This window comes from Apteryx mantelli, chromosome 3, assembly GCF_036417845.1.
Source record: "Apteryx mantelli isolate bAptMan1 chromosome 3, bAptMan1.hap1, whole genome shotgun sequence".
NCBI lineage: Eukaryota > Metazoa > Chordata > Aves > Apterygiformes > Apterygidae > Apteryx > Apteryx mantelli.
The window spans coordinates 30,675,468-30,686,849 of NC_089980.1; the positions used below are offsets into that span (position 1 = coordinate 30,675,468).

The 11,382-nt window shown below is 46.8% G+C and overlaps 1 protein-coding gene across 1 annotated transcript; it reads left to right on the forward strand.

Moving 5' to 3' along the window:
* Window positions 1–735: 735 nt before the first annotated feature.
* On the forward strand, window positions 736–1,149 carry PFN3 (profilin 3). Its single transcript, XM_013949777.2, has one exon. The coding sequence runs from the start codon at window positions 736–738 to the stop codon at window positions 1,147–1,149; it is 414 nt and encodes a 137-aa protein (XP_013805231.2).
* Window positions 1,150–11,382: the final 10,233 nt, after the last annotated feature.

Sequence of the window (11,382 nt, forward strand, 5' to 3'; positions counted from 1 at the left end):
CGAGTGTGGGGCGTCCCTCTGCGGCGTCCCTCTGCGGCTCGGGCGGGCGCAGGCTGCAAGTGCCTCGGGCGGGCGCAGGCTGCAAGTGCCTCTCTTAGCGTTCAGACTGGTTTTAAAGCGGCATTCCGGAAAAAAGAATGAGCAGTGTAGAAATATGAGAGTAAATGAAACACTGGCTCAGCTAAGAGGAAACGGGGAGAGTTCGAGGTGGGCCAAGTTAAGCAGCTGGCGTGGTGGCAAGTAAACCTCAGATCCTGAGGTTGGGCTGGCGGGTCCTGCGCGTTTTGGCCCTGCCTGGACATCTGTCTGCACAAACTGCCTGCTACCAGACTTGTGAGACCCCTTCCAAAAGCTTCCCTGTGGTTTGGAGGCCCTAATGGAAAGTCATGTGCAAGTCGCTCCATGGCAAGAGAAAGTCCCTTGGCAGGCTATCGCACTTTAAGGCAAATACGCCATCATAATGGAAGGGGTCCTGCCAGCTGCTGCTGGAATCGCTGAGAAACGCCTAGCAACTGCCGGCACGCTCGCCGCACCTGCTTCCCACGCACACATCTCTCTTGACCAGCAAAGCAAGAGCCATGTCTGCTGATTTCTCCTGAATCCCCAGCTCAGATTGCCGGGATCCACAGTCAGACACTCACATTGAAACTTCTAGGATCGGTTCGCCAAGAGCTGAGTCCCAGCAGCCAGAAGACAGAGTTCAGCGTGGGACCTTAGTGTAGAGGCCTGGCCAGGATGGGGGACTGGAAGAACTACATTGACTGCATCCTGAAGGACAGGAATGTCGAAGACGTAGCTATCGTGGGCCACTCTGACAACAAGTGCGTGTGGGCATCCAAGCCAGGAGGGCTGCTCGCAGCCATCTCACCTCAAGAAGTGGGCTTGATCACTGGCCAGGATAGGAAAGCGTTCCTGCAAACCGGCATCACCATAGCTGGTAAAAAGTGCAGTGTGATTCGTGACAACCTACTGGTAGAAGAAGATGACATGATGGATATCAGAACCAAAGGTGGAGACAGCAGATCCATCTGTATCGGCAGGACCCCCAGAGCTCTGATCTTCCTCATGGGCAAGAAGGGTGTCCATGGAGGAGCCCTCAATATGAAGGTCCATGAAATGATTATGGGCATGAAAACATGCAGCAGATAGTGTCAAAGATGCACATCTTCCTGAGCACTGGAATGGAAAGGAAAGAAACCTGATTTTGTTAAACATGTCTTTGCCTGCTTCTTTCAGGTAGAAGGGTGCTGGGCAGGCAGATGTGCTGTGGTATACTAATACTCTGCCTGACCATCTCTTGGTGCAGAAGTGAGTGAGATTTACATTCCTCATCAGGATGCTTGGTGTTACTTGAGTTGTCTCCAGGCCATCTGGGGCGACCTCTCCCTGTTATTCTCATTTTACTGACTTATTTTGCTGACTGATTTTGGGGTAAAGGTCTGTGTTAACATTAGCTTTGGGAAAGGGCAGAAGGAATGACAATCCCTTTGCACTCTGGTTCTCTACTTTGCTGTTTGACTAAGTCACCGGAATGCCATCTGTGGTTTTTGAGACCTTCCTAATTCTACAAGCAGTCTACAACACTAAGGGTAAGCAGGGCCACTTAAAACAGTCCACTTGTCTTTCATTTTCAATAATATACCATTAGGCTATTGCTGTAATTAATAGCTTATTTAATTTTCTTTCATGTCACATTAAGAATTTTATGAATCTGTTATATACCATTTGCCACTCATTAATCAGAAAGGGCTGATCACAGGAAGAGTAAAGGTAGTTCAGATACCATTTGAACATGCCAGGGTTGGTTTGGCAGCCTGCAGCTCTTCTGCATGTTCTGTATACAGTATATGATAGACTTACAGTTTAACATGCAGTTGCCCCTGGAACAAGCCCAGTTCACTCTGGAGTTTTAACTATTGACCAGCAGGGCCTTGTGCTGCTGTTGCACTTGTGTGTCAGGTATGTATATAGTCTTCCTCCTGCTCACCTTCCAAATCATTTGAAACCCTTTACTTCTTGCACTACTTTGATGACTAAATTGGGGGATTTGGATGAGTAAATTGGGAGTTCTCTGTCTTGCGTCTGTGGCACAGGGATCTTCTGAAGGTTGCTTCCTATTTGGTCCTTTCCATCCTGTTCACTCATACTGTCTGACCTCAAGATCAGTAGAGGCCTTCTGAGCCCCCCAGGACCCTCTGGGAGGATGCAGCGTTGAAAGCTGCAGGCTCCCTCCTCCATTCACCAGTACCGCTTTCTCTCCTGCTCCTGCTTATAACCTTGAACTGCCAGTTTGAAATGGAGCAGAGCTGGCACGCTTGAAATGGGATCAACACAGGGAAAACTCAGGAGGTATCTCCTGCCCAGGCTCATCCCCATGATGCTGTGAGCCGGCTTGGTTTTCTTTCGCAAAGACTGGTCAGACCATGCTGGGCAGTACATTGAAGGCAAGACCAGTCCTGTCACAAGCGGGGTTTCCTTGCTCCATTTCTCCTGGCAGCCCTGGTAGGTGCCCGACAGCAAGCCTGAACCCACCACATGCCTTCCCACTGCAACACTGACAGGCCATACTCATAAACCATGGTAAGATACCCCGTTCTCGATAACCACTGGATCTCTCCACTCTAGCAGGAAAATCGCACGCTCTAAACTGCAGAGTCTGCTTTGAAATCACAGCATTCCCTTTTCCCCTCCACCTTCAAATTGTTTGGTCTCCCAGGCCCACTGAGTCAAAAATAATTACTCTTGAAGAATTTGTGAAGCTGCCACAGAAATGAAAGTCAAGCCAGCCCTGCTGCACCAGCTTAGAACACTTGCATGCTCTTTGATAGCCATTATTCTAATTTAACAAGGAGTCAATATTTTGTAATTTAATTAAGATCACACAGAGATCTTTAATCTGCAACCGCACCCACAGGAGCAGGAAAACACTATAAAGGGAACCAGACATCTAATGTATTAGCAAGTGTTCAACAAAACTACAATGACTGTGTAATTAGTAAGCACTGCCCCCATAAGCAGTGCTTACAAGCATGAATCAAAACAAATTAACATAAGTACTAAAGGGAAAATCATGAAAACACAAGCTGGTTTTAGAATCTAACACTAAAAGCAGTGAATCAAATGAAATAGATTTAAAAAATAGATTAATTTTTATTCTGGTCACAACTTTTCTAAAGACCATATGCATTCCTAATGAAAATTGCCATTTATTTTCATAAGTGTAAGCCAAAAATGAGTCGATATCTTATGTGATTTCTTGAGCACTAGTAGTATTCTCCACTGTGCAAATCACAAAATGCAGAAAGCTTTCACAGAATCACAGAATCACAGAATCGCTGAGATTGGAAGGGACCTCTGGAGATCATCTAGTCCAACCCCCCTGCTCAAGCAGGGTCACCTAGAGCACATTGCACAGGATTGCATCCAGGCGTGTTTTAAATATCTCCAGAGAAGGAGACTCCACAACCTCTCTGGGCAACCTGTTCCAGTGCTCTGTCACCCTCACAGTGAAAAAGTTTTTCCTCATGTTCAGATGGAAGTGTCTGTGTTTCAGTTTGTGCCCGTTGCCTCGCGTCCTGTCGCTCGGCACCACTGAAAAGAGTCTGGCTCCATCCTCTCGACACCCTCCCTTCAGATACTTGTACACATTGATCAGATCTCCTCTCAGCCTTCTCTTCTCCAAGCTAAACAGGCCAAGCTCTCTCAGCCTTTCCTCATAGGAGAGATGCTCCAGTCCCTTAATCATCTTTGTAGCCCTTTGCTGGACTTGCTCCAGTAGTGCCACATCCCTCTTGTACTGGGGAGCCCAGAACTGGACGCAGTACTCCAGGTGTGGCCTCACCAGGGCTGAGTAGAGGGGGAGAATCACCTCCCTCCACCTGCTGGCAACACTCCTCCTGATGCACCCCGGGATACTATTGGCCTTCTTGGCCACAAGGGCACATTGCTGCCTCATGCTTAACTTGGTGTCCACCAGCACTCCCAGGTCCTTCTCCACAGAGCTGCTTTCCAGCAGCTCAACCCCCAACCTGTCCTGGTGCATGGGGTTATTCCTCCCCAGGTGCAGGACCCTGCACTTCCCTTTGTTGAACTTCATGAGGTTCCTCTCCGCCCACCTCTCCAGCCTGTCCAGGTCTCTCTGAATGGCAGCACAGCCCTCTGGTGTATCAGCCACTCCTCCCAGTTTTGTATCATCAGCAAACTTGCTGAGGGTGCACTCTGTCCCTTCATGCAGGTCACTGATGAAGAAGTTGAACAAGACTGGACCCAGTACTGACCCCTGGGGGACACCACTAGCTACAGGCCTCCAACTAGACTCTGCACTGCTGATCACAACCCTCGGAGCTCTGCCATTCAGCCAGTTCTCAATCCACCTCACTGTCCACTCATCTAACCCACGCTTCCTGAGCTTGTCTATGAGGATGCTATGGGAGACAGTGTCAAAAGCCTTGCTGAAGTCAAGGTAGACAACATCCACTGCTCTCCCCTCATCTACCCAGCCAGTCATTCCATCATAGAAGGCTATCAGATTGGTTAGGCATGATTTCCCCTTGGTGAAGCCATGCTGACTACTCCTGATCACCTTCTTGTCCTCCACATGCTTGGAGATGGCCTCCAGGATGAGCTGCTCCATCACCTTTCCAGGGATGCAGGTGAGGCTGACTGGCCTGTAGTTCCCTGGGTCCTCCTTCTTGCCCTTTTTGAAGACTGGGGTGACATTGGCTTTCTTCCAGTCTTCAGGCACCTCTCCTGTTCTCCATGACCTTTCAAAGATGATGGAGAGTGGCCTAGCAATGACATCCGCCAGCTCCCTCAGCACTCGTGGGTGCATCCCATCAGGTCCCATGGATTTGTGGGTGTCAAGTTTGCTTAAATGATCTCTAACCCACTCCTCCTCCACCAAGGGAAAGTCTTCCTTCATCCAGACTTTGTCTCTTGCCTCCAGGGTCTGGGGTTCCTGAGGGCTGGCCTGAGCAGTAAAGACTGAAGCAAAGGCGGCATTCAGTAACTCTGCCTTCTCTGCATCCTTTGTCACCAGGGCACCCACCCCATTCAGCAAAGGCCCCACATTTTCCCTAGTCTTCCTCTTGCTACTGATGTATTTGAAGAAGCCCTTCTTGTTGTGCTTGACCTCTCTCGCCAGATTTAATTCCAAATGGGCCTTAGCCTTCCTCGTCACATCCCTGCATACTCTGACAACGTTCCTATATTCCTCCCAAGTGGCCTGTCCCCCTTTCCACTTTCTGTAGACTTCCTTCTTCTGGTTGAGTTTTGCCAGGAGCTCCTTGCTCATCCATGCAGGTCTCCTGCCTCCTTTGCTTGACTTCCTACTCATAGGGATGCACTGCTCTTGAGCCTGGAGGAGGTGATGTTTGAATATTAACCAGCTCTCTTGAACCCCCCTTCCTTCTAGGGCCCTCACCCATGGGATTCCTCCAAGTAGGTCCCTGAAGAGGCCAAAGTTTGCTCTCCTGAAGTCCAGGGTTGCGATCCTACTTGGTGCCCTGCTGCCTCCTCGCAGGATCCTGAACTCCACCATCTCACGGTCACTGCAGCCAAGGCTGCCCCCAACCTTCACATCCTCAACCAGTCCTTCTTTGTTTGTTAGTACGAGGTCCAGCAGCACACCTCTCCTTGTTGGCTCCTCCACCACCTGTGTCAAGAAGTTGTCACCAATGCTCTGCAGGAACCTCCAGGACTGTTTGTGCCTGGCTGTGTTGTCTTTCCAGCAGATATCGGGGTGGTTGAAGTCCCCCATGAGAACCAGGGCCTGGGATCGTGAGGCTACTTCCAGCTGTCTGTAGAAGGCCTCATCAACTTCCTCTTCCTGATCAGGTGGCCTGTAGTAAACACCCACAACAGTGTCACCCATGCTAGCCTGCCCTTTGATCCTTACCCATAAGCTCTCGACTTGCTCTTCATCCACCCGTAGGCACAGCTCAATACATTCCAGTTGCTCTCTCACATAAAGAGCAACTCCACCACCTCGCTTTCCTGGCCTGTCTCTCCTAAAAAGCACGTAGCCATCCATGACAGCACTCCAGTCATGCGAGCTATCCCACCATGTCTCTGTAATGGCAATGAGATCATGGCCCTGCGACCGCACACACATCTCTAGTTCTTCCTGTTTGTTCCCCGTGCTGCGTGCATTGGTGTACAGGCATTTCAGGGAGGTGATCGAGCATGCAGGTTTCCCAGGAGGGGTGCAAGAGGATCCTCCATAGCCACATCCCATGTGGGATTTCACTTTCCAAACTTTAGCCTAAGAGGCATCAAGATGGCAGGATCTGGAATAAGAGAAGAGAGTTATGAATGAGCTATTGCTTGCTCCCTTATTGCTTGCTCCCTTCTGGGTGCCAGAGAAAATGGGACTGGAGTGTATATGCTTTATTAGCATGAGAATTTGGAGAAGTTTAGACTGATCCAGTGTGATGGTGCTGTGAATAGCTACAGCTACTTCTTAGTTATACACTATGATAGCACAACCTTTTACAAAAAACGTTTCTTTCAGTTTGAAGGACCTGTTAACTACATCTAGAAATAGCTAGCCTTTGCTAGCAATTGCATATTAACTTAGAGAATAATTTATTTATAAATCCAAGAAGGATGAGAAACCTTTGTTCCCTAAATCTGCCAACCTGGAGCCCAAGGAAATTTTGTTCAGCCCAGCTCCAAAAAACCCTGTTACATTCAGCCCTGACTCTTCTTGAAGACTATGGCATGAGGAGGAATTAAGGAGGAATAACAGAAGGCGGCAGCATCTCTGTAGTCTCTCCTTTCCTGCTGTGATGCAAGGAATGTAAGATTAGAAATGGCTGCAAAGAGCATGGCCGTGGCTTAACATTTCAGGTCCAAGACAGCAGGCTTTGAGAGAAGCAGTCTGTTCAGCCACACAGCAGGCACCTCTCAAAAAGCCTCCAGTAAGCAGCTTAACCAGCAGCTCTGTTTTATCCTCCATATCAGGCACATCTGTGCTTACCTAGGAGTCACTAACTCCTTCTGCTATAAAACAATGTGAATAAAGCCCTTCAGAAAAAATCTGTTTACTGATTTTGTTACACACCAAACACCGCCTCTAATGTAACAGAACTGTATTTGCTGTAGCCAGAGCGAGTACAGGAAACCTGAATTTCCCAGGAAATGACCTTGTTTTCAATTGCTTTTAACTTTGTTGAACTTCAAACCATTCGTGCTGAAATTCTCCATGCCAGGTCCTTGCCCCAGGCAGAATTTGCTTAAAATGTGTCTGACCAAATGGAGGATTTGTAGTGTCAAACCCATGGCAACCTGGGGCTGGGCTCTCTCAGTTTGGAAAGCAGGTGATAAGCTTGATAAAGCATTTGTCAGCTCAAAAGCACCCATATGACAAGTTTTCAGATGGAACAGATTTTTATGGAAAAAGTAATCACATATCTGTGTTTAGATGCACTGTACAATTGGAGCTAATTCTTCCAGAGGCAAATCTTCTAGACTTTCTTTTGTAGCCACAGATCAGTCAGAGGTCTAAGAAAAGTGATCCACATGGAAAGACTTAAAGAATTTTAGTTGTTTCAACCAAAGAAAAGACAACGACTGGGGATTCTGTAGATCTTCAAATATGCAGATACTGCTGTAGTTTGGAAAGGCATAAAATGCTGCTCTAAGGGGGAGATTTAGGTTGGACATTACAAAAAATTCCTTGTGACAAAGATGGCAAAACACTGGCCGTGATTTCCTGGAAAGGTTTTTAGTCTTGTTTAGTCTTGTTAGCATTGCTGAAGACTTTTAATGACAGGCTTGGTGAAAGGGTGCCAGGGTGGAGCTAAATGTAGGCTGATCTTGTTTCAGTGAAGGAATAGGGATTAAATGACCACAGCAGGGACATTTCAGGTATTTTTCCAGCAATTCTCTCATAATTCCCAGAAGGCAGAGGGTGAGGGGATGACACTGCTGAATATGCAGTCATCCTATCTTCTTCATCTCCCAGCATGTCACATTGATTTTGGTGAGATGTGATAAAAAATATTTTACACACCATTATATTACACACACACAAATTAAATCCTTCCTTCCAAACACAGAATAAACAATAAATTCAAAAGATTTCCTCCGTAGAGAGGATGGGAGGATAAAAGCATTGCTGTTTCCTCTTACAATCTTCAAGGAAATCAGAGTTCAGTGAGTCATGCACTAGAAATGAGCTCAGTGAAATTAATGTAGGGAAAAATCTCAGGCAAATAATTGGTGATGATAGAATTAAAAATAGGGTCATTAATGATAGATGCCTTTTAGGGGAGACAGCACAATAAGATAAGGGGGTGTGTTTTGTGAGGCTTTTCCTACACAAAGAGTCATAAATACATAAAAGCTAGGCAGGTTGGTAGGTTACTTTGTTCACTGTCCAGTCATATAGGAAAATTAATTGAAATTTGCCTTTTTCCTCCAGTCAAATGTTAAACTTTGGTGTGTGTGAATTCACCAAGGCAACAGAGCAATGGTTGTTCCAAGCAAATGTTCAGTCCAGTGTTAACAAACACAGTCTAATTGCATTACAGATTCTCTCCATGTTCTGTAATTGCAGTTCTCCAGATGAATACAGTATCAGTCAGGCAGCTTTAGGATTTTGAATAGTCAGGGTAGAGCTGCCTGTGATCTGGGAAGGCAGGTAGGGATGGAAGGAGAGGTTTCACTGGGGAGTGGTGCACGCTGCAGCACAAGGACAAACACATTTCAGGAGAGACCACTTAGCAGCCATCGGGGGAAGGATGGGACAATGTCCAAAGTACAATGCATGTTTAGATGTTTAAGAAAAAAAACAAAACCAATGTTTGTATATCTTTACATTTGAAACAATTGGAAACAGGACACAGAGGTTTGGGATTCAGCCGGCTGCAAAACACTGGTATGGAGAGACTTGGTATAGTGCTGGGACCCAACTTCCTAGAGTCCAGCCTTGGCAAACTAGAGGGCCTGCCTCGAGGAGGACAGGATATCCCTACAGGAGGAGGAGATGCAGAACAATGAGTGGGGCTAACACGGATGGAAATCTGCATTTTTCCCAGGAGATGGCACTAAAGGACAGTTGCCTTTCAGTCAGCATCATTCAGTGGAGCAGAAACTTCGCTGATGGCCAACCTGCTCTTAATGCAGTTTGCACTGACATCTTTGCAAGTTGCTCTTTGTCATCAGAAGCAAAGCTTTATTCTTAGTGCCTATGGTTTTAGCTGGGCATGGTGGAGGGTGAGGATATCTGTCTTTTATAGCTCCAAACAAAAGCTATTAATAACCTTTCTTGTTACTCCTACATTATGGTCAAATACCATCCACAGACATTTTAGTGCTTAATTGTCATCCTAGGGATTTTTTTCCCTCTATCCAGCTGGAACTTCCCCAGTTTCAATTTACGACCATTGGCTCTTGCTGTCCTGCTGCGCACCTCAGTAAAGAGCCTGGCTCCGTGTTGTTGGCAACCCCTTCTTATACACTGAAAAGCTGCTGAGAGGCCCCCAAGCCTTCCTTCCTCCATGCTAAGCAAGCCCAGAGCCCTGAGCCCCTCCTCATGGGTGACGTAGGATTCAGGAAGGAGCACCACTCTCTCTGAGCTCAGTCTTGAGTTTACACCCCAAAAGAGGCCTGGCAGCCTGACGCTACTTCCTACATGAACAAGGAAGGGGAAAATTTCTTCCATTACCTTCTTTGAATTTAATCTCCATTATCTACATGTCTATTAGGGTCTCTACTGCTCCTTGAAGTAAAAAAATTTCCAAAGCACACCGTGTGCAGGTAACTGCAGAATCTTTGCACAGATTTTGAGACCAATCTTTTTCTTGGAAGAGCTAACAAGGGACTTGGGATACAGAAAAAGAGACAACTTATTTTGCAGCAGTCCCACACAAAACCTGCCCCTTTGCTGGCCTTACAGAGGACACAAAGGTCATTCACTTGGGAGGTGAACACTGGCCTGAGACTAGCAGAGTTTCGAAAGTGCCCAAGTGACGTGTCATGGTATGTTACTGCTTTCCTCAGTTACGGCCCTTCAAAAGCAAGCTGTGCAGTGAAACACTTCCTTGTGGCTAATGTTGCCGGACAAAAGACAATAGCTGTGAGTTCTCTGCCATTTCCTCAGCGTCTACGGTAAACTAGAGTAGCTATTAAATTGTTCTGGCAAGAACAGCAGAAACAAGCTTTCTTCTGGTCAGTCACTCAATGAACTGGGAATAAGCAGGGATTTGATTTAAAATGACTTGCTAGCTTAAGTCAGGTGAGTGGAGTTCATTTCTAAGAGATATTTGGAAGAGTTGACTACTTTCTACCACTCTTGCGTGTTCAGCTTCTTGAACTTCTTTATGGTGTCATTTGTTGTAAAACATGGTGAAAGAGGGGTAGAAATATGAAGAGATAGAGGGGGGAATGAGATAGATGAGATTCACACCCACTGAAAAATAAAAACCTGCCAGGTGAAGCAATGGGCAGAGGTGAAAAGCAGGAGGAATGCATTTCATTCATCTCAAATGTCAGATCAAATCTTCCCTGTGTATCTGCTGTACTGTAACATACATGGCTTCCAACCTTTGTGTATGAGAGGATCAACTGTCTATTTTGACCGGTTAAAAGGAACCCAGAGACAAGGCTGCAGACAAGCTCATTTTAATAAAACAGCCTGCCTTTGCCCATTAGTTGAAAGCTCTCCCTGCTTGGGTGGCTCCTTCAAAGCCAGCCGCACTAGGAGCACATGAAGTCCATGCAGAAGCTGAGGGCTAATCCCCAGCTGCCCTCGCGGTCTGGAATGCCGCCAGGGCTGCCCTCGAGAGCCCGGCCCCCTCGGCCTTACTCCTGTCTCGCTCTCGTGACCGCATTCAGCGATGGTGCTGCAGAACCTGCCCTGTCCTGCCTTTTCGGATTGTGGCTACATCGGATGTCACGTGCCAGGGATGCGATTTCAGTCAACAGCAGCTACAGCCCTCTGCCCTCCAACCCTGCTGGAAAATGAACCTCATGCCCCTGTATCCAATTTTTTTTTTCTTGCTGTTTGAGCTGGGCTCATGAAGAGAATAGCAAAGCCTCAGACCAAGGCTTGGCTTCACGAATCACAAGCTGAGGAGTGAAGAATCACTTCTATTAAGAAGTACTGATAAGCAGCAGTAACTGGCAGCCTCAGCAAGAAACAAATCAGCTCATTTTGAGGAAGGAAGATAGTCCTGCATGAATCACCGGCTGTTTTATAGCAAGAGCACCAATTACTTGTTTACTTTTTCTTTCTCTCCCCCTTCTTTCTTTCTTTGTTTTTGGTCTATTTTAGAAGCACTTTAAGCACAAGTCTGTCTTGCCAATAGGTATCAAGCTTTTCTTTACTCAAGCTCACTGCCAAAAAACTCCATTTATAGATCTTTTTTGTCCTGTATT

Coding starts and splice junctions, on each gene's coding strand:
- PFN3 (XM_013949777.2), top strand. CDS start 736: ATGGGGGACTGGAAGAACTACATTGACTGCATCCTGAAGGACAGGAAT.